General features: G+C 42.1%; 1 protein-coding gene across 1 annotated transcript in view; it reads right to left on the reverse strand.

Moving 5' to 3' along the window:
- The window catches only part of Dhc93AB (Dynein heavy chain at 93AB), a 289,061-nt gene that overhangs the window by 64,810 nt on the left and 200,598 nt on the right, over positions 1-23,653 (reverse strand). Inside the window, exons 54-59 of the mRNA XM_080266572.1 lie at positions 21,196-21,360; positions 13,977-14,170; positions 10,987-11,191; positions 4,515-4,679; positions 2,207-2,347; positions 1,391-1,561 (exon numbers count right to left, since the gene is read on the reverse strand). Of these exons, the coding sequence (XP_080122698.1) occupies positions 1,391-1,561; positions 2,207-2,347; positions 4,515-4,679; positions 10,987-11,191; positions 13,977-14,170; positions 21,196-21,360 (1,041 nt within the window). The remainder of the gene's footprint in view (positions 1-1,390; positions 1,562-2,206; positions 2,348-4,514; positions 4,680-10,986; positions 11,192-13,976; positions 14,171-21,195; positions 21,361-23,653) is intronic.

The raw sequence follows: 23,653 nt of genomic DNA on the forward strand, positions 1-23,653 counted from the left end.
ATATGGAGAATATGAGTGCATTCAAGTACTTGGGTAGTGTGATGAGTAAGGATGGAACTTTGGGGGATGAGGTGCGTGAAAGGGTACAGCAGGGAAGGAAGGTTGTTGGTTCACTGAAAACAGTGATGAGAAATAGGGAGGTGAGTATGGAAGTTAAGAAGTCACTGCATGATAGTATTGTGATCCCTACCCTGACGTACGGAAGCGAGGCGTGGACCTTGCAAGAGGGGAACAAGTCAAGAGTGAGAGCAGTGGAAATGATTTACTTGAGAGGAGTATGTGGAGTGACATGGAGGGACAGGTTGACGAATGAAGAAGTGAAGGAACGTTGTGGATGTGGTTGAGAAGATTAGGAGAAATACACTGAGGTGGTTTGGACATGTGGAGAGAATGGAGAATGAAAGACTGACTAAGAGGGTGTATGTAGGTGAAGTGGAGGGAGGGAGAGGGAGGGGAAGACCGAGGATGAGGTGGAGGGATGGAGTTGAGAGGTATATGAGGGATGGGGGAGTGAGCTGGGGAGAGGGCAGTCAAATGGTGGGTGACAGAGCGACTTGGAGGCGTTTTGTCTGCGGCCACCCTTTGCGGGATTAGAGCGTCGGGCTATAGATAGATAGAAAAATAGATTGTCCTTCTCAAACAAGCCGCTCCAGAAATGGGGCATATTATTGTAAATATGAATTGATTCTGCAGAGCACTGGTTACCAACCTGGGGGACGCGTCCCATAGGGGGGCGTGAACAATTTCCAACGGGGACGCAAGGACTTAGAGGGAAAATAGAGAGTGGCATGACCATGTGTGTGTGTGTGTGTGTGTGTGTGTGTGTGTGTGTGTGTGTGTGTATCACCATGAACCATTGACATATATTCAGTATTTATATTCTGTCGGCTACAGCCTTCAAAATACATTCTTCTTTGTGTCTGTGTAACATTGTTTCCCCTTTACTGTCTGCTGCCAGGTCACCTTCTTGCCTTTTCTTTTTTTTCTCTCTCTCTGATCAGGTCATTTCGAGTGAAAACTAATGATAAAAAGAAGTCGTTTATTGCAAGATGGACTGTACCCCAGTTAAAATATAAACGTCCTTCACCTCCCCTTTCCCTGTTTCCTGTAAAGGAGGATAGTGGACTGCAGGAGGAATAATTCATCATTTCATCTTGTATTCACCTGGGTTAACGTCCATATGAACCTGCGGCAATAGTAATAACAATAATTCGGGAATAAGTTTTTTGAGTCCAATGATGGCAGGAAGCCGTGAGTTGGGAGGAGTGGATATGTGGACCAAGGGTAAGGGGAGGGGAGCGACTCGGAAAAAGTCGAGAACCACTGCTGTAGATGGATACTGGAGATAAAACAAGTAGATGGATGAATAGACTGATAGATATGAACTTACTTGGAATGTCATCTGTGCAGCAAAAATGAGCTTGTCCTTCTCAAACAGGCCCCTGGTGGTGTAGAGGAAGACGCTATATGTGATGGTGTCGATGAGAGCAGACACCCGCAGGCGCACATCCTCATTGGCCTCAGACCTCTCAATGGCCTTCTGGAACACCACTCGGAAGGCCTGGTGGAGTGACGGCGTGGGTGAGGGAATGAAGAGATTTCGTTAGGAGTAGACTGGTCTATGAGACAGACAGATAGACAGAGACAGATACAGGAGACATCCATCCTGCTTTCATCTTATTATTTATTGTACCATTAAGAGCATGTAATGCCACTCAGGGATGAGCGAGGCTGGTCACACTCATCTTAAATGTCAGGGCCAACTTGCCTAGCCCCGGGCTCCTACATTTCTCATGGGGCAACAAAGGACTGGATGATGGATGGATGCATGTACGTACCATTAAGAGCAAGACGCCTGAGGTTAGGCTATGCTGTAAAGACAGTGAGGTGAGTGACCACATACACAGAGTGGCATTATGTGAGCAATATACCACAAGCATCACATGGATGTAAACCCTTATGGGCCACAACTGGTTGGGATGCCTTAACCCACAAAACCACCAAGCATCACTTTTTAGATTGTATAGTTGACATCCAATATGGCTTCCTGGGTTTTAGGAAACCATTTAGCCTGTGACTAAGTGTAGAGTTACCCGAGGGCAGCACTACACTGAAACGTTTAACTTGTGGAAAGCAAATTCCTCTTGCAAATGTACATATAGGCTGATCAATGAAAATCTCCACTGGTTACATGTATTTTACTAACCTTAAGGGAGAACTGGTAGATGGGGTTGATCTTGTGCAGGTCGTTGAGGATGAAGTAGAGAAGGGAGGCTCGTGCAGCAGCCGGCCGGTACAGCTCACGTGCCTCATCAATCTGAACACTGGTTACACGTGCCTCCGCTACCTGCATGTGTACAGAAAATAAGTAAACATGAATACAAACAATGACACACACACACACACACACACAGACACACACACACAATGCACGCACAAGCACGCAGAAATACACAGACTCATAAACAAACATACACCAAACAACAAATGCATCTTCCCAATCCCCCTCAATCCTTTTCATTCTAAATTTTCTCTCTCTCCAGCCCCATAACCCAACCTCGCTGCCACCTCTTACTATCTGCATCCACCCACAGCCATTTAAGCATAATGGTCCAAACATCTCAAAATGAACAGGTCTTGAATTTGGCTCTCTTTTGCTTGTTTTTTCTTGGCTGGAACAATAAATCTGCGGGCTTCTAGACTTTGGTTCATTCCTCTCTGCCAAAAAAAAATTCTCCTATTCCTGACCATCACTGACATCTCCTATTCTCCTTCCTATCCTAAACCATCTCAGCAAATCTATCGTTCTCCATAACTTCTATCTGTGACCTCTGGCTCTCTTATCTGTGCTTTACTAACTTAGAAACCTTCTTTCCCCTGTTCTCCGACCCTTTCCTTTAAATCTTGCTATCATCCTCATGTTATACAGTACAATTCTCCCTTATCCTCTTACCAGTTTTCCCTGTCCTCTCTTTTTTCTACATACACCACCATGTTGTATCTGATCCTTCTTCATTTTTCCATACTCCGTGATGCTCTACTTACTCTGTCACCTATCTTGATCTTTCTCAATTGTAACAAGCCACTCCCTACCTCGTCTCTTATTCTTTAATCTCGAAGCTCTCCTGCACCTCACATCATCTTCCCTTCTCTAAAATATTATTCCTTGTCGAGTCTCCAATCATCATCAATTCCTCCCCATTGTATCATCTCAATCTCTACCTAGTCTCCTTCTGCATTTTTAATTATCTACTTTGAATCTACTCTTTCCTTTGCTCACCTGTTCAAACCTAACCTTTCTAATCCTCAAGCATCTTCTCCATTCGTTCCGTCTCCAGTATATCCAGTATATTTGATCACCTTCCCTATATTTAGTCACTATATACATCCTTTCTTTTTCTATCCTTGTTTATCCTCTGCTATCTTCTCCTCCTTGTACCTGCGTTTTGCAATATTTCCTTCACTCTCCTTTATTCTAAACTGCCTATCCTTAAACCTTTTTATTTCCCCCCCTCACTCCTTCCCTCCCTCCCTCTCTCTCTCTCTCTCTCTCTCCTCTGTCAAAGCTCCCCCACCTATTTACTATCCTCATTTATGCCTCCCTCTCCTCCTTTCAGTCAATCTACCATCCACCTTATTCCCAACTTACCATCATCTACCCTAATGTATCTAACTCTTCTTCCTCCCTTACGCACTATCGCAATCTCCCATCCCCTACCTTCTCTTGGAAATCGCCATATCTCTTATTCTTATCAGTATTTCACTATCTCCTCCTATTCATTCTTAATCCTATGTATATCTGTTCTATTCTCCTCCTTATTTCTATCGCACATAATCTTTATCTACACTTCCTCGGACCAACTCCATTCATTCTCTCCTGTCACTCTCATCTACCGGTATATTCTTCTTTTTCAGCTCTCCTATTTTCCGTATCCAATTTTGCATCCTGTTTCCAACACCTTTTGTCTTCCCGTCCTTTTCTCTTCTATTTATCCACTCCTCCATCCAATCTCCAGCCTTCTTCTAGATCTGCTATGTCTCACTATCTCATCTATACTGAAAATCCACTCCATCTCTTATCCTCATGGTCTAGTTTCCAATCCTCTCAGCAATTCTCTGCCCTCTCCTGTTCAGCACCCTATCCCTTCCAATTCACCTTAATGTTTTCTGTCCACTCCCTTATCCACTATCCAGTCTTCCATCCTCTCGCATTTTCCTTATTCACTTTCCTCTCCTCTCCTTCATATTAAGTGTTTTATCATCTCATATTATCCTAATCCTCTTCTCCCTAACCACTCTGTTATCCTTTCAACAATTCCCTATTCCGTTTCCTATCCCCGCAACAATTCCTCATCAAGTCTCCTGCTCTCGTACCCTCTCTTCTTATTCCAGACTCAGACCCAATCTTCTCCTATTTAACCCAAATCTTTTCTTCATTTCTCCTTCGTCTCCTCATAACTCCTCCCACCCAGTCTCCTATTCTCCCCTACCCCCTCTCTCCTCCTATCCCAGACCTTCTCCTGGATCTCTTGTGCGGTGGCCTTGGTGTGCTCCAGGTTCTCCACGAGGGCGGTGTCTCCTAGGAAGTTTCCAGCGGCCGAGGACAGGCGGCTCAGAAGGTCGTCCTCCAGGTGTTTGAGCTGGATCTTGAAGTCGTTTTGTTGCTTCGTCAGGTTGTACTGTGCAAGGAGAGAGATTATATGACAGGGAAGTGCAACAGAGGAGAAAGGAACACACAAACGGAGAGAGAAGCAGAGAAAAGGAGAACAAAACAGAGACACAGAGGAGAGGAAAACACACAGAGAGGCAATGAAAGAGGATAGGCAGCTCAGAAGAAGATGGATGGAGAGAGAAACAGGGAGATGGAGAGAAAGGCAGAGAGAACCACAGATAAGGAAAGAGAGGCAGATAGAAAGGAAGAAAGAAACAAAGAAGAGAAAGAAGCACTGGCGGCTTAAGATCTCGTTCTCCAGAAGTCTGAGTTATGTCTTGAAATAGTTTTGTTGCTTTGTCAGGCTGTGCTGCAGAGGGAGAGATTATACATATGAGTGAAGCACAACAGACGAGAGGGAAGAACACAAATGGAGATAAGTAGCGAGAAGGAATGTGAGGCAGAGAAAGAGAAAAGCAGAGAAAAGAGCAAAGAAAAGAAGGGCATATGGTGGGGCAGAGACGCAGGGATGGGAAAAGAGGCTCAGTAGGAGAGAGATGGAAAAAGAAGCAGAGAGCACCACAAAGGAGATAAGGGCAGACACAAGGAGAAATATGCATGGAAGAGAAAGAAGGAATGGCAGCACAGAAAATCGTCCTCCACATGTTTGAGTTGGATCTTGAAGCCGTTTCTTTGTGTCAGGCTGTAGCGTAGTGATAGAGAAATAATGTAGGAGAGGGAAAAGCAGTACAAAAAAGGAGAGAGGAGCACGAGGATGATAAGAGAAGAAGAGAGAGGAGGAGAGAGATGGGAACCGAAGGAGGGAGACGCACGAAGAAGCACAAAAGAAAGTAAAACAGATAAAAGGTGAGAGGATCAGAAAAGAGAGAGGAAAGGCCGCTTAGAAAGCCGTCTATTAGGTAGCTGAGATTTATGTTGTAGTCACTGCTTTGTGATACTGTACAGTGGAGAGAGAGAGAGAGAGAGAGAGAGAGAGAGAAGCTATGTACTTTTTGGCCGCACCAGCGGTTTTGCCACAAGTAGCTCGAGTATCAATAATGGTTTCGTGTGTTCTTACCTAATTGTTCTTACCTAATTGTATCTTTATAGGAATGAGTCAAGCTCGGACTGTCCCGTGTATTACACCATTTTTATCATACATATCCTTGAATTTATGAATAGTTTTGGCACACACTATTTCATTCGGTAGTGCATTCCACTGATCAATTGCCCTATTTGGGAAACTGAATTTCCTTGCGTCTTTATCACCTCTCTTTTTTTGCATTTTTTTTTTTTTGATGTCCTCTTGCTGATGCTTCACCAAATGATATATAATCATATATGTCTATTTTCTCTTTCCCTGAGATGCATTTATATAGCATAATCATGTCTCCCCTTCCCTTTAATTCTCTCCTGCAGCGTTGGTAGATTCAATCTTCCCAGTTTTTCTCCATAGCTTAGATCCCTTAAGCTTGGAACCCATCTTGTAGCGGCCCATTGTACTTTTTAAATCTTATCTATGTGATTTTTTGAGACGAGGATTCCATACTACTGATGCATATTCCAAGGTTGGTCTGATGAATGATGTTATTATCTTCCTCAGCATATCTTCATTTATAATGTAAATGCTGTTCTCATATTAGCAAGCAATGTATACTAATTTCGTACCTTCTCACTGATGTGATCATCTGGAGATAGTCTGTTATTCATAATTACTCCTAGGTCCTTCTCCTTTTCTGATATGTGTAGGGTTGATCTTCCTAACTTATAATCCCAATCTGGGCTTTTCTCACTTTTACCAAATTTAATTACATGACACTTATCCACAATAAATTCCATTTGCCATATATTGCTCCATTCATGAAGCTTGTTCAATTCCTCTTGCAGCTCTTTGCAAGAATCTATGTTATTAATTTTCCTGTGAATTTTTGCATCATCCTCAAACATATTTAGATAGCTTCCATTTCCAGTGTTACTGTCTATGTCATTTATATATACTAAAAACATAATTGGTGCCAGCACTGAGCCCTGTGGCACTCCGCTGGTCACTTCCATGATGAGTAATTTCCCCTTAATATTGTTCTCATTTCCCTTTTTCTGAGAGAATCCTGCATCCAACAGTGGAGATTGCCTTGGATGCCTCCTTGATGGTATAGTTTCCATAAAAGTCTTTGGTGCGGTACTCTGTCAAATGCTTTCTTAAAATCTAAATAGATACTGTCCACCCATCCTACTCTTTTCTGTAATGTTTCTGTAACTCTATCATAATAGCTTAGAAGATTAGTAACACATGATTTTCTCTTCCTAAAACCGAACTGCCTCTCTGTTATCATACCGTGTTCTTCTACATGTTTTACCCAAACTTCCCTTACCAGCTTTTCTAGTATCATACTTACAACACTGGTCAGTGATACCGGTCGGTAGTTGAGTGGATCTTGTATATTCCCTTTCTTGAATAGTGGAACAATATTTGCTTTCTTCCAAATGTCAGGTAGTTTACCTTGACCTAAGGATTCCTTAAATATTAAATACAATGGTCTGCTTAGCTCTTCTGCACATTCATGTAGCACCCAACCTGAAATTCCGTCAGAACCATTTGCTTTTCCTTTGTCCAATTTACATAACTCTTCCTGTACTTCTTTTTCTGATATTTGTATATCTGGTAATACATGTGGGCAATTGGGCATGCATATTCCATATCATCTCTCAAAATTTCTTTCTTTTGTAAAAACTGATTGAAAGTTTTTATTTAGTCTTTCACAAATATATTTTTCTTGTGTACAGATGATCCCCTTATCCGTAATGGACTGTATTTTATCTTTAACTTTGATTTTACTTCGGATGAAGCTGTAAAAAAGCTTAGGTTGATCACTACTTTTATTTACAATGTCCTCCTCAAACTGTCTCAGAGCCCCCCTCCTTGTCTTTGTATAATCATTTCTTGCCTGTTTATAGTTGTTATATGCCCTCTCACTATTGTGTCTTCTGTTTGTATTCCACAGTAATTTTTTTTTCTTTTGTTTTTTTACACTCTGTATTAAACAATTTCTTTATTTTCATTTCTGTTGCTTTGTGCTGTGGGATGTAGTTTTGGACTCCTATTTCATAAAGATCACAGAATTTTCTGTACATAATATTTAAATCTTGTCCTCTAAATACTTTTTCCCAATCTATTTCTAAGAAGTACTTCTTCAGGTCATGATAATTGCCCTTTTTGTAATTTAGACTCTTTTTCATCGCTGGTAACGTCATAGGCAATCCAGGAGGCACAATTTAATACTACATGGTCACTTTTGCCTAATGGGGGGGTGGGTGATATATTATATTGTCAATTTTCATTTTCCTGCCTGGTAAATATAAGATGTAGTACAGATGGATCATCAACTCCTCTTTTTCTGGTGTTTTCCTTTACATGCTGCGTTATGAAGAGCTCCTGCACAAGATCTAAGAGCTTTTGATCCCAAATGCTTTCATGGCTTTTTACATCTAGAGTATTTCAATTTATGTTTGAATTGACGTCTCCAGTTAATACAATTCTTTCAGATTTCTCTTCCATTCTATTTAATAATGTTCTTAAACTCTGAACTGTACTTTCTGCCAGGTCTTTATATTCGCCTCTTTCCCAGGTGTTTGTTTTAGGTGGCATGTATATATTTGCCACAATTAAATTCCCTTCTTATGTGTTAATTTTCAATGCATTTCTCTAATTTTAAGGTATCGTTTGATATATTTGGGGTTAATTTTGTTTCAGTTAGGCAGATAATGTGTGGTTCCTTTTCCTTGATATAGTCTTCTATCTCTAATAATTTAGACACCATTCCATCTACATCTGAGTATATCAATCTAACCATCTTCTTTACATACCTGCCATGACTTAAGTCTACTGCCTTCCTCCTTTCTGTTCCCTGTTGGCTATGAATCACTTTCTTACCTGCAGTCCAATTACTTTGTAGAAAAAAGTACTCTTCTTCTAATCTTCCCTCGTTCTTTGTTTTTGCCTCCTCCCTCTTCTCTTTTAGTATTCCCAATTCCTTTTGAATTAGACATCGTTTAATCCATACTTTTTTTAATTCCTCTTTTTCCATGAGTTTATTTGCATTTTTTAGTATGGCCTCCACAGTGTTCACACTCTGGATGGTTACTTTCAGCGGCCTTGTCTTATTTCTCTCATATCTCCCTAACCTTTTGTGTTCCTCGACAGGGGCGTACCTAGAGATTTGGGGGCCCAGGGGGCTAGGTTCTTAGCGGGGGCCCTCCCTCCTGGAGGGGGGGCCCCCGCAAAGAACCTAGCCCCCCCTCATTCTCCACTCTTATCAAATATCTCAGCCGGGTTTGTCGGGATGATATATATATATATATATATATATATATATATATATATATATATATATATATATATATTAGCTTATAAATTTTTAGGAGTTTTGGGGGCTCCCCCCTCAATTGGGGGCCCGGGGGGCAGTTACAAACAGCCCCCCCGCCCCCCCTCAGGTACGCCATTGTTCCTCGATGTTTTTATCGTGTGTGTGTGTGTGTGTGTGTGTGTGTGTGTGTGTGTGTGTGTGTGTGTGTGTGTGTGTGTGTGTGTGTGTGTGTGTGTGTGTGTGTGTGTGTGTGTGTGTGTGAACAGACTGAAATATATGCCACTTATTTGACATGACCATACTTTTCCACATCCCTTTTCTCATGGTATCCTTCAGAGATATATGATGGAGGCAAAATGAGGAATCTGTGTGTACTTAAGCTTCCCATGAGCTTGAGTTAAGTCACTGTGAATATAATACAGTGTATAATTGGCTGTAAATAGGTATAAATCTAATTTAAGATATTCTTAGAACGGCCTGTGATGAAAATATAACTTCATCAATTTTACGACATTCGACATAGTCCTGGTACCAATTCTCTTCCTAAGAGAGATATTAAGATTATACTGGGTATTAGAAACATCCATATTAAGACGAGTACTTGCAAGAACCGCGTATTCATGCAGGTATTGGGAAAGTATCCTATGTAAATTATAAGCTGAATGCTCCTATGGAGTCCTTCACACGGAGCGGACACGGCGAATCTGCTGGTCCGGCGCCGGATGCACTCACGGCGACCCACTGCCTCCATCCGGCCTCGTGCCTAGCCACGTGACCGGACGGAGGCGGTTGACTAGGCTTGCTTATGGCTTCTTTCACACTACACGGCAGTTTGACGCGTCTGCGCACGGCTGCCACTCAGTCCCGCACTATCCTTTGTAGGTAATACACGTGGGAAGTATCTGGACTGAGCAGTTTTATTAAGCATCACCATCAGCATACGAAAAGATCTTTATTTTGTTTTGTTGCTGATTGTTTTCCTTTCTCACAACATTACTCATATAATATACTGCAGTTATGTATTGATAACTGGTCTACAGCATATGCAAAAATAAATATGTATTTTTCGGTTGCAACTTATGTTTATTTGCCTTGCTAATGTACAGCCAGTCATGTACAACTATTTAAAAACATTATTTTTATACACTTCGTATTTATCTTACCTGATGGTAACTGCTAATCTCTGTACAGGTGGAACAGAGTCTCTCATTTTGGTGTTCGTATGTTGTAGGCACGTATGTAAGCACTGTAGAAGTTCATCAATGCTGTTCATAGACATGCGAAAATAGTTACAAAATTTTGCATCATCCCTTCTCAGTTCCTCATACAGTACATCACATGCTCCCAGTGTGTCTCTTTGTTCATTAAGACGGTGTAGCCAGTGGATTTTGCACTGCCCCCTTCTTTTTTTCCGTAAATATAATAGGTACAGGGCTTGCAGACGCTGCCTGCGATCCATCACCATCTGTTACAGGGGACATACCGGTGACCCGTGTCTAGGCACGGTCCAAGCCGGCGGTATCACGGCAAGGGGCCGTGATACCTCCGGCGCCGGATCCTGTACAGCCACGGCGAGAAACCGGATAGTGTGAAAGGAGCGTTAGGGTCAACTGTACTGTATTAACACACTGTTGCATAAAAAATGTTAAAGAACATTCATGTGTGGAGTATAGGAAAGTATTGTTAAAGATAAGATGCTGTCACAAATACTCTCACTAATAACACTTTCATTTTACCGCCACATTGTACTGTGCCCACTTTAAATTAACTTAAAACTGTAATCTCTCCATCTTCACTGCTGAGCTGTAACAAGACATTTACCCAGCACTACTGAAAAAAAAAAAAAAAAAGTATGGAAAGGATGTAATGCCATATTATGTCTTAATTGGCCACTGAGCTACGGGAAGTAAACTGAAAAAGGATAAACATCACCAAATTAAGATGAACAAAACTCTAGATAGTGTGCCATACCTTGAGCTCCTCCAAATCTGGTCGCTCGGCCTTGACCACCTCTGCCAGCAGTTGATCCTCGAGACCATCCCTAGTGACGGTGAAGTTGATGAGCGTACACTGGGCCTGCAGCTCCGGCTTGTAGTGCGGGTTGGCCAGCTTCGTGTGCAGGATCAGTTGGAAGCTCGGGTTGTACTCGATTTCACGGTCTCCGATTTTTAGTGCCCTGGAGGTTGAAAGTTTGATCATGCTGCTATACTTAAACTTGCATATTTTTTGTCACTAACTTCAACTGTTTCAGGAAGCAGAGAGTAGCCCTACATTGTTTAGAGTGTTTAAGACACTCTCTACCATTGTTTCATTGCACTGGTAGAACCTGGATACTTTATTCTGGCCACCTGACAACAGTCTTGCCCAGTACAGAACAATACTATACAGTCAGGGGGCTAGGAATTGAATGAATTGGTTAAGAATGGGTTCTTCTAACTTTACACAATGGAAAAGCGTTGTTTATGTATCAGTTGTTGTTGAAGTCTGGTTAAGGTACAGCAGTTTCAGTTCTGTGTGCAGGATCAGTTGGAAAATCACTGCACTCAAACTGCAGGCGTAAAATAATTGTTATTTGTTCTTGCTAGCTACTGAGGGAGTTAAAAGCACTTCCCATTAATCCTTAAATCGAAGGTCTCCCTTAAGCTTGGTCTGACGGTAGCAAAAGGAAAATAAACAAGATAAAGGACACCTTTTACAGCCGCTCCCACCCTTGTGATATTCTAAGGGGAAAAAAAATAATTATGTACGGGGTAGGTGGAGGGGCGATCTCCGTGGGTCCCACATTCTAAAAACTCTGGTTCACGTGAAGGTCTACTACTGTGCAAAATTTCATGTATATACGTAAAATCAATGGTACTGTCCTCTCTTGGGGGAGTCCCCTCCGTGGAGGATAGCCATTGTGGGGGTTCCACTCTCCCTAAACCGTGGCCGGAGTGAACGTCTATCAACATGCAACATTCCGAGCTCCTAGGTTAAAAACAGTGACTGAGCATACAGGTTTTGGCCAGGACCTCCTCCCCCCACACACAAACTGTATGGGGGGCTGCCTATGGGGCCTCATCTTGCTTGAAACGTGGCACCAATAAAGATCTACCTTTGTGTAAACTTTCACTAGTTTAGGCAAAACATGACTGCATTGTCCCACCTCCCTCTGGGGGCCGCCTCCCTGCCTGTGGGGATGGTCATCGGGGGTCCTGCCGTGCCTAAAACGTGGCCGAGGTAATCTCTTACCTATAAGCAAAATTTCCTAGGTTATAAAACCATAGCTGTGTATAATGATTTTGCCGGGACCCCTGAGCCCCGGCTCCTCCTCCGTGAGGGTAGACCCTCATTGGTTCCACCATTCCCATAACGTGACCAGGGTGAATATCAGTATGCATAATTTCATATTCTTTGGTTGAAAACTTTGGCCGTGCATGACGACTACAGCGGAGGCCACCGGGGACCACCTCCGCTGTGGGGGTGGTCCCAGGAGATTTTTCCATGCTTATGACTTGGCGCGAATGAAGCTCTGGCACTATGCAAAACTTCGTGTTTGTAGGTACAAAATCTAACCGTGCCTAATGGTTTTATGTGGAACAACTGGGAGCAGCCACCCACCGCGGATCATCGGGGATCCCACGCTGCCTAAAACCTCGCCCAAGGGAAGGTCTACCGTTATGGAAAGATATCGTTTTCCTAACCCTCCTCCCATAAGGTCTGAGCCCCATTCCTCAAGAAAGTACAGTAACGCAGTGAGGTAGGAGGGAGGGAGAGAGGGAGAGAGGGATAGACACAGTTAGGGACAAGCACTATATTTGGTCGCTCCTGAGGGCGCAGCAAAAATACTTTCCTCAGGTTGAAAGGCTTCACTTAGACTGGTTTTGCTGAATTGGGTCGGGCTAGTATCATAGCCTGTGCAATGTGTATTTGTGGTGCAAGTCACAAATAAGGTTTTGGTTTGGTCTGGTTTGGGAAGGTTTAGTTCAGTGTCGACACACTATCCGTTGGAAGCTGTTGTATGATTATATTGTGTGTGTGTGTGTGTGTGTGTGTGTGTGTGTGTGTGTGTGTGTGTGTGTGTGTGTGTGTGTGTGAGAAAGAGTGAGAGTGTAAGTGTGAATGTTAATATTTTCATGAGCATTAATGCTGTTTTCTTAGCTAATCATATAAGATTGCAGCCCCCTTGATTATGACTAGTTTATTTAGCAAGACCTCCACAGTTTTTTATAACAGTTTTCAGGGTATATTTAAGATACTTTTGACCACAGGTGGATGTACAGTATACAGTGAATAAATGAGCATGAATAGTCGGGGTCAACTGTTCCATAACACTGTCTTTTAAATGTGTCAATACCTATGAGATCTTGCTAACCTGACCAGCAATATTAAAAGGAGCTGGAATCTTGCTCCATCACTTCGACACCATGTACATGTAAAAGGGTAACTGACTGCAGCTGTACATATGATTAAGATATGAATAAAAGTATCTGGAATCTCTGTCCATTAGCCTGGAATCCCAGATAAGTAAAAGGACCGATGACTGCAATTGTTCATGAGTGCCTGGGATTTCACCCCATCAGCTCAGAACCTGACAGATAGAAATTGCTTCTCTATCGCAATTGTACGAGCATATACAGTATATCACCACTGTTGTCAAATCCATTACTGACCCTCCAGGATATAGGGACCTGAGGATACACAATTTAGTCCAGACATGTGAGGCAAAAGTGATCAGTAGCTCTTCCGTGAGCAGCATTACGTGAACAAGACACCCTAACCATCTTCTGAAGGTAGACCTTTTAGGTTCACATCTGTTTGGAACCGTTCAGTGCACTAGACCACCAGGTGTCTTAAGAAAAAAAAACTATATAATAGCACCAGACCTAATGCACTAAAACATTACACAGCACGAAGGCCCACCTATGATACCCATGACCTCTCTGCGTGTTGAAGTATCAAAATAACTCCCCAACACTGACCGTCCACGCTTGATGAGATTCTTTCCAATGAGCGGGTCAAGAACAGGGTCGAGGTTTTCTGGAAGGTTCTCGATAAGGACGGTGTTGCCCTTAGTAATGGCCAACTCGAGGGTGTCCAGGCAGTTCTTCTGATCCAGCCGCACCACTACCAGGGAGTCACCGTACCGCGCCTTGATCCACTTGATGCCTTGTAGCTGCAGATAAAGTTGAGCTGAGACTGTATTTTTATTTATTTATTTTGAGAGAGAGAGAGAGAGAGAGAGAGAGAGAGAGAGAGAGAGAGAGAGAAGTATATTGTGAACTTAACTTCAATAGAAAGGATATTTAACTTACAAATTTAAGTATACCTCCTAGCCAACCTTTCGCAGCGTAAAACCAATAAAATCCTGTCCTTGCTAGAGACCCGTATACATCTTCTTAGGAAGAGACTTTGACTGGTGATTTGAGTAAAGGATGCTGCCAGCTTCAAAACAGTACTAGGTGAAATTGCTAGAATCATAGCATAAGTGAGAAAATGGCGGTTTTCAAAGTGGCCACCACCAGGGTCTTTCAGGACTACAATGGCTTACAATTTCTAATAGAAATGTAGTACCTGGAAGACTATTTTGGGGTTTTCAGGCACAGCCAACACGATGGTGTCTATTGGAAATCAATATGACCTTGCGTAGTACCTGAAATCCAAGATGGCTGCTATCTGAACCCTCCCCAAACAAAAAACCGTGTATCTTTTGAAAGAAACATCGTGACTGGATGAATTTTATGCTAATTATGAGATTTTCAGGCGCTGCCGACACGATAGTACCTTTAGTTATTCGTTATCACCACATTTGATACCCAAAATTCAAGATGGCCACAAATACGTAATGAAAACATAAGCGTAGAAAAGTATTTATTCAAAGACATTTCCCAGTTATACAGATATCAATATCAAGTGAAGCTCATTTCACGAACATATGACTTAATCATGACTGAAAGATGGCATTTTCACTTATTTTGACAAACTGACTCTTGTTTATGACAAAAAAATTACACATCTGACAACCTCCTTTTTGCACAAACATCACATCGAGCCACACTTACAAACGACTAACATTCTTTGGGGTAATGGATTCAGGCATTTTCAGGTAGCAGTGTTTCATTGTCTTTCACCCATCCTTATTTGGTAAGGTCTGTGGCAGGATGGGCAACATCAAAAAGGCATAGAACTTTACCGACAGGGTAAAATGGTCTCCTGATGTGGCCACAAATTGTGCTTGAAGTTGGTGGCAGGGCTTCCAATGATTTTGGTGTCGGAGCTTGTAGTTGGACTTCCACCCAGAGCTGGTCGAATGTTCGCGATTCGGGTTTGCTCTTTGCGCCAGCCCACACCCGAATGAGGTACTCCTCAGCTTTCAGGAAGATCTCGTCAGTGAGAGTGTCAGACTGCAAAATCAGCCAAATAATGCTCTGGATCACACGACAGAGAGGCGTGTTTGGTACCTATCTTACTTACTGCATCATCTCCAGTCAATAATATGTGCCTTCACGATGACTTTAGATAGTCCTACTCTCAGCTTATCTGCAAGAGTGTGTAGTGGTATATGACGCCGGCGCTCACCAGTGACAAACTCTACCCACAATCCTTGGGGGTCTCGCTTTCGAAAATATTGAACATAATGAAGCGGACTTGCTACTGTGTGTCATTGGAAACTACTAACAGCCGGCTACTTCCCCGATCGACCTCCCATGCACAGTGCATCATTATGTTATCAGCGGCGTCTTCCACATCACATGTCAGCATGTCAATAGGTTCCGTAGTTTCAGAAGGCAGTTGGATGAACGGCCTTCCAGAGTGGAGAAACTCTGCTGACTCAGCACCATCATCTGTGATGAATCCACCAAGCACAACTTTCAACTTCACCATCTCAGGAGTCGAGACGAGATCATGAACGAGATGCTGTAGCATAGTTTTGTTGACCGAGGAGATCCACAACTTGCTCATCTGTTGGGGTATTGGGACATCTGCAGCAAGCTCAGTGAGGTCAACGGGTTCAACTACACTGGCGCGACGTAGCCTTTCTCCATCCTTAACAGATGACTCTAAGTTGCTGTCAAAAAAGATATGGAGGCTGGACCTGGCCCGCTGATAGCACACAATTGATTGCTCTTTCGAATGTTCCAAATGAAGCAAAGTTTGGAAAGGAACGTATTTCCGACATGAGGTCCACTATAATGGATGCATCTAAAGGCAGAAAAATGGAACTCGTCGCCTGTTAAGCTCTTCTCCAAGTCTGCAATGAGAGCACTTTTGTCAGTCTTGGAAGGAAGATCGCCTTCAAACAGAGATGAAGCAGGCAGGGTATCATGAGCGTGGGTAGATTCAAGTTCCATGCCTCGCTCTTTCACAATTTCGGTAAAGCACTGAGCCGCTGCTATCATTTTCGATGTCACAGCAGAAGTTGCACTCACATCAGTGGATGGTTTGCTGTCAAGCTGAGGTAATTTTTTCTTCGATATAGTGGTAGAGAGTTTTTTGGTCTTACCTCTCTCTACAAAATTCTCTTACCAGTTGATCCCCATTCCTTCACCTGTACTTGGAGCAGCCAGACGGCCAATTCATCCATTGCCAGTTGCTTAGTGATTACATTGTGCAGTTTGATGGCAGGAGCCTTGATGATGTAAAGGTTACCCCTTTCTCACAAAAAGCCCAGGAGCTTTGAAACGTTTTCATTCAGCTGATGAGCTTTGCGTCAAGTAAGTTCATGATGAACCCTCTCTGATTCATTATGATTCATCGACATATCGTTCATAATATCGCTGATGTTGTTTGAGATGAGGAGAATATTGTTGAAAATGAGTTGCCACTCGATCACGACCATCAGACTTCTTGTTTGGCCAACAATGCCACCAGCACTTTTTGATGCCTTGTGGATGGATTGTTCTAGCTTCATATCTGGTGCAACAGCACTGAAGTAACTTTTAGTTCGATCCTTCATGAGAAACTGACCATGCATGAACCGCTGCAAAACATCCGGATGAGTTGCTTCTAAGGCTTTCGTGGATTCAAGGTAGCACATGCCATAGCTAAAGTAAATGATGCAGTCGCTCTCTCAGAAGACTGGCAGAGATGCTTCCACGGCAGCTATGTGCAGAGGGAAATTTCCTTCTCGATCTGATGTAACCGCATGCTTGATAGTATCAGCCATCTGTCGAAACATTTGCAGGTACTGATACATCTCAAATTTTGCACAGCATTCTTCCAGAAAACACTCAAATTGTTCATGGAGATTTGATGACTGGTCAGATGGTTCTGCGAACTTCTCAGTAGGTCTTTCCTTTGCACATAGAGCTCTCTGTACTTCGAGTGCACGTTCTATGAATTCGTCATTGATACTACGATCATTCTGCACCAACCACTCCCAGAATTCCTCTCATGCCAAGGAGCTGAGAAGATCTGAAACCATCATGATTCCATAGGAGGAACGTATGTAATGACTTCCTTCCAAAACTGAGTTCAAGCAGAAATTTGAAAAAAAAAAAAAAAAAAAAAAAAAATCCAGAGAGTACTGCTATATTCCATCTATATTGAAAACTTGACAACTTTCTTGTTAGCGACGGATTTTGGAAGACGGCCATCATGAATTTTGAGCATCAAATGTTGTAATATCGAATCAGTAAAGGTACTATCGTGTTGGCAGCTCCTGAAAATCTCATAATTAGCATAAAATTCATCCAGTCACAATGTTTCTTTCAAAAGATACACGACTTTTTCGTTTGGGGAGGATCCGGATGGTGGCCATCTTGGATTTTGGGTACTACGCAAGGTTATATTGATTTCCTATAGGCACCATCATGCCGGTCGTGCCTGAAAACCCCATAATAGTCTTCCAGGTACTACATTTCTATTAGAAATTGTAAACCTTTATAGTCCTGAAAGATCCCGGTGGCTGCCATTACGAAAATCGCCATTTTCTCGCTCATGATATGATTCTAGCAGTTCCACCTAATACTGTTTTGACACTGGCAGTATCCATTACTCAAATCACCAGTCAAAGCCTCTTCCTAAGAAGATGTATACGGGTCTCTACAACAGGGACTGGATTAATAAGCCTGTGGTTGTCTAATTCACTCTTTCGGCTCTGGAGGCCTCATATGAAATGATCATGTTAACCCCTTTACAATAAAGATCTATCGCGTATTTATTAGTGCTAATTACGAGTATCTAGACTGCTCCGCAGAAATGAGAGACTTCGGATTAGAAAGTCTCCATAAACTCTTTCACTAAACTTCTTCACCACCAGATGTTCTTTTTATGTTGAATAGAATAATTTATTTGATGGCAGCAAGAAAAAATACAAGCCAGCAGGTGATGATGGCCAGCTCAAAGCGGACCAAGCTTTATCAGCGACCGGGAGTGAGTTTCGGTGATGACCTTTAAACCTTAGCCAGCGGATAAAGGTCATGGATGTACGAAGCATATTTGAAGTACTTGCTGACGTCTATAAACGTGCAAATTTTCATTCGATTTCATCTACCCACTGTGGAGCTAGAGAACTTGAAATTTCTGGAAGGGCCCACCTGAGGTAAATATTACTGGTGTCGCTGCCAGCGACCGGAAGTGAGTTTGACATTAAAAGTCATTCCTATATCGTGGTACTCCAGTGCAGCATTCCACTCAAGAATCATGGCCCTGGCTTAATAATTTTCGGAGCCTTAGCATTTCGTGTAAGCATACTCATGATTTTAGCTATTTTCACCGTTTTTGCATTTGATGACCTTTGACCCCAGACCTGGCCAATGTAGCACATAGGTGTATCCTAGAAAGTTGTAGTACTAGTATAAGCATGCAAACATTCATTCAATTCCATCAAGCCACTGGGGAACTAGGGGGGCTTTTTTGAAAACCAGTACTGGTTGCTACGGATGCTGAGGCCAATCTTCACGGGGTTTCCACTTGAAAACTAGGGGAAAGAGAGGAAAGTGGATGGCACACTTCCAATAGGGAATAACCTCTAGATTACGCCTTAAGAAGCCTGAGCTATCTAGGCCCATTAGTAATGCTTCTACAGTTCAAAAGGTGACAAATAAGAAAAAGCGGTTTTTCGGCCGTTACTAGGCAACGAGTAGTTACCTAGCAACCAACACCTTGCAGACACAGCTAGGTCGAAGGCTGCTCATTGTGTCCAAGTTTGGCTGGAATCGGACATTGTGAAGGGTAGAAGTGCCTGCCACAATTAAGGAAGAAAGAAAGACAAAAAGAAAGAAACCAAACAAGAAAACATGACTAACAATAAGGACAACATGGGCTGGCCAGTATCATACATCACTGGACTGAAAGCAGTTACTGAATGCTGATATAAAGAAAAGAAACTGTCATGATAGTCACACTGCCCTAAGATGGTAGGAAGAACATGCCCAATGATTCCACTAGTTCACAACTATCCTAAATATTATTAAACAGTTCAACAGGAAGAAGTCTGTTTATTCTATTTTTGCCACAGTATAACATTTCATTCAGCTTACGGGAGACTTTCTGAGCTGGGGATGTTAGCTCTGATTTGACCTTCCACTGGAACCTGTTCCCTATGCAGAATGAGTGGCAGTAAGAATAAAGAACAAAGGATATTGGCCAGTTCCATGCTGCACTTATTGTTAGTTGCATATTCTTTCTTTCTTGTAGTCTTCTTGTATTTTTTCTTCCTTGTTTAATTGTGGCAGACACTTTTACCCTTAAAATTAATCGATTCTGAACAAACCTGGACACAATGACCAGCCTATGACCTAGTTGTGTCCGCGAGGTTTTGGTTGCTAGGCATCTGCTCATTGCTGAAAAACCTCTTCTTTTTCTTGTTTAATTGTGGCAGGCACTTCTACTTTTTAGAATTAACCGAGTCTGACCAAACCTGGACACAATGACCAGCCTATGACCTAGTTGTGTTTGCAAAGTTTTGGTTGCTAGCGACTACTCATTGTCAAGCAACGACCGAAAAACAGTTTTCTTTGTACATTTAACGTTTTGAGCTGCAGAATCATTATTAATGGGCAAAAAAAAAAACAAGGCTCTGACCTGTTTAGGTGTAATCATGAGTTTATTCCCTATTGGAAGTATTCCATCCATTTTTCCTCTCTCTCCTCTAGTTCCGAGTTGCAACCATGCGAGGATTGGCCTCAGTATTCCTAGCAGTCTTGTTTACGAGTAATTGTGGCAGGCACTTCTACCCTTCAGAATTAACCGATTCTGACCATTCCTGGATACAATGACCAGCCTATGACATAGTTGTGTCTGCATGGTTTTAGTTGCTAGACAACTATTGGTTGCCCAGCAACGACCCCCTTGGCACCTCCATGGCCATGGGTCTGGAAATTGTCGGGACCCATGCCTACCCCGGCACCATTTTTTCAAGTTTCGAAAATTGAATTTCTTTTTCTTACCAAATTGAAAAGAAACGACTGGCTCACCTGGAAATGCAATTTTTAGCTTCCTAAACCCATCCTGTGATTTGCAAATGAAGCGTGAACCATAGTATTTTGCAAAACGACTGCATACACGCTGGTGAAAAATAAGCAGAGGAGCGAAGGAACATCGCACTAAGAAATATCCACATTTTCACCCCTAAAAAAATCTCAGTGGTGCTGAAATGGTTTGAAAAGACTAGATATGAGTGTTACAAGCAAAATCAGTACATAATGTGAGAGATTTCTTTAAAAAAAAGTTATGTTTTTCATTTTTTAAAATTTTTATTGTGTTTATGCAGGTATCAAGCTATTTCTGTTGTCTGGGTGGTTTGGTTTGTGTCTAGGAGAGGCGAGAGATGATATTTTTAGACTCATACCAGATAACGGTCCTGCTTTGTGAATACAGGCTGAACAGCAGTGGCTAAAATTCGATAGGCCCGCTTAGAGCTGGCCATCATCGCCTAATGGCTTGTTACTGTAAAGACGGGTGCAGTGGAAGGGGGTAGGAAGGAGTAGGTCTGTTTGATTCCTTAAGCTTCACTGGTCATCATTTGGCTACTACGGTCTTTGTTCATCCATCTTAATTTGTCAGAGATTTACGTCCTTTTGCAGTTTATTTAACCTAGCTCAGTAGCAGAATATGGCAATAGTAATACGCACTTCGTTACTAGCATCACCTTCTAACAGCAACCTCTTGTTACAACTCGTGATCCAAGATGGAAAGATAGTCAGGCGAAAGAGACGAGAGTACGAATGAGGTGCAGATTAGTGCAGTCACATGTACCTGAGGGTCAATAATTAATGGCCAGCGATCGGAGTTAGTAAGGATGATGGCATTCTCGGTAGACATGCGGTCGGACGGGAGGCCCTCATTGTTCCAGCCGGCGATGGTGGCGTCGTCTGTCAGCAGCTTGATGGGGTCCAGGTTGTGGGTGATCGGGATGACTGGCTGTGGGAGGCATTGTGGAGAGGGTGAGTAAGGTCTTGGATAGGTGTAATTACAGTTCATATGATTCTGATATTCTTTCAGTGTTCTCTGTTTACAAAATTTGATCTTTTCTTCCATCTTAATTTTTTTCCTGCCGTTATTTTAAATAAATGCCAGTTTTTGGGTTTAGGTACTGTATTTACAAGAAGGAATTAATATTAATTTGTTATTTGTTTTCTCTTTTACTGTAGTTTTCTTTATTTCTTTTGTGGTTATCAAATAAATATCTTCATTTTTGCTTTAGATATTGTACTTTACACCAAGATTAAACCTTTTATGTGTTCTACACCAATTAGGCACTTGACTGTGGCTAATGCCAAACAGGTTTATTTAGCTGATGGGGATCCCCCGCTCTCAAGGGGTTAGGGGTGTAATTTTCTTATCACTGCAAAGAAAATACACGGGAATAATATGGTTGAGAATCTGAATACAAATAAACAATATGAAATTAAATCATCCTAACAATAAGTAAGCAATCACTTGTGGGTGTAGTATATACATGAAGCTTCCTATAGTAATTACGCTACATATCGTGGTGAATTTCAAGCTTCAAGCCAACATTTACAGCCCCATGCTGACAACTCTACTAGTGCACTCCCACACTCAAAGATCTCTCAGACACACACACTACCTTACACTACTGAAGATTACAGCTGACAGGAAATAATATACAGATTAAAGAAGGTAAACACAGTGTGTGAGGACATTATCAAGCCAGAGAGATGCAAAACCACAAATGGTGAGAACAGGAGGTATAGGCACAGTCAGCCCCGGGCTGGTCACAAGTAACAAACAGCTGAAATACAAGAGCAGCTACGAATACAGATTGACATCATCACAACACCATGACCTGTTGGCAGGGCGTACGAGGGAAAGAGTTACGTTATATATACAGTGCTGTAGAAAAAGATGGTTCAGTTAAACTACGATGCACGTCCTGCTTATGTGAGCAGATAAAGTCGCCTGGCTATCTCAATATTTTATGACATGAAAAGCTAATGGAGGAGTGACTATGTACAATATTTACAAGTATTTACAAATAGTATGGGCAATGACAATTTATGCTACTAAAGCAATAGAAAACTGTATTTGTACAGCTACGACAACCAGGTAAGGATCATACATTACCTCTTGCTAGCAGGTGTCGCAGGCGTGAAAAGTTAATGAATACTACAGCAAAATTGATGTGTGTTTGTTTTTTATACATGGCCAAACTAAAATTCATCCACCATGTTTTACCTCATTCGACACTCATCACAACAGTAATATGATAAACACCTAAGCAGCCACCTGACTAGCCCACCTGCAGTTGACGACTGGGCCACAGCACTTACACCGTCAAAGAACTACACTTTATGTATTAACCGTATGGATATAACTCTGAAGATTAGTACCTTAGCCCTAAACTTCAGGATCTCTGTTCTAAGATGCGAAAGCAATTTCTTGGTTGTGCAATATACGACTTCATGACTGGCATTTGATTCTGAAACAGGCACTCAATGTGAAGGCAAAAGCATGATTAAGCTTTTTGGTGGCTATAACTTAAATGACAAAGAATATGTATCATTCAACAGAACATCACCAGTATATACAGAGAATACATACATCAACAACATGACCAGATGCAGCTCTACAGGATTAGGGTGCTGAAGAACCAACATGAGACAGAAGTTCTGAGGGCAAATTTACAAGACATCTGTGTCTACGAAGACAGATGAGAAATTAGTGAAACTGTTTACTGCAAGGCATATACAAGTCACCGCCAACTGCAGTACGAAGACGAGAGGGCAGGCAGGACTGGACAGATCAGAAGAAGAGGCATTAGGGTAGGCCTAGTACTCGTTATGTTCTTCTACAAGTGTTGCTCCTCTGCTGCACCAAACCAACTGGACTTCCTGACATAAATATTAAACCAAAAGCCAAAATATTCCAGAGACATGCTCAGTTATCTTTTTACTGTCACAACAGAAAAAATTATGCTTTATGTTCAAGTTCAAAATTTGTATAGTACATTTCACATGGGGATGATAAGAATACGGATTTTTTATGATATATCTGAAAAATGATTATATTAATTCTACTAGAGGAATAAACACTTGGAGATAAGATTAACTTAGTACTTTCCACTGTCTATCATGAACGAAACACCTTAGTCCTCACATTGGTCGTCTGTGGACGTGGTCAGCGCTCAGATCAATCCAGGTAGGGTTGGTGAGTCATCAACGGAGTACAACATACGATTAAGAGAAATGAG

Source organism: Coenobita brevimanus, chromosome 21, assembly GCF_032717465.1.
Source record: "Coenobita brevimanus isolate Jiangsu-jjx chromosome 21, ASM3271746v2, whole genome shotgun sequence".
NCBI lineage: Eukaryota > Metazoa > Arthropoda > Malacostraca > Decapoda > Coenobitidae > Coenobita > Coenobita brevimanus.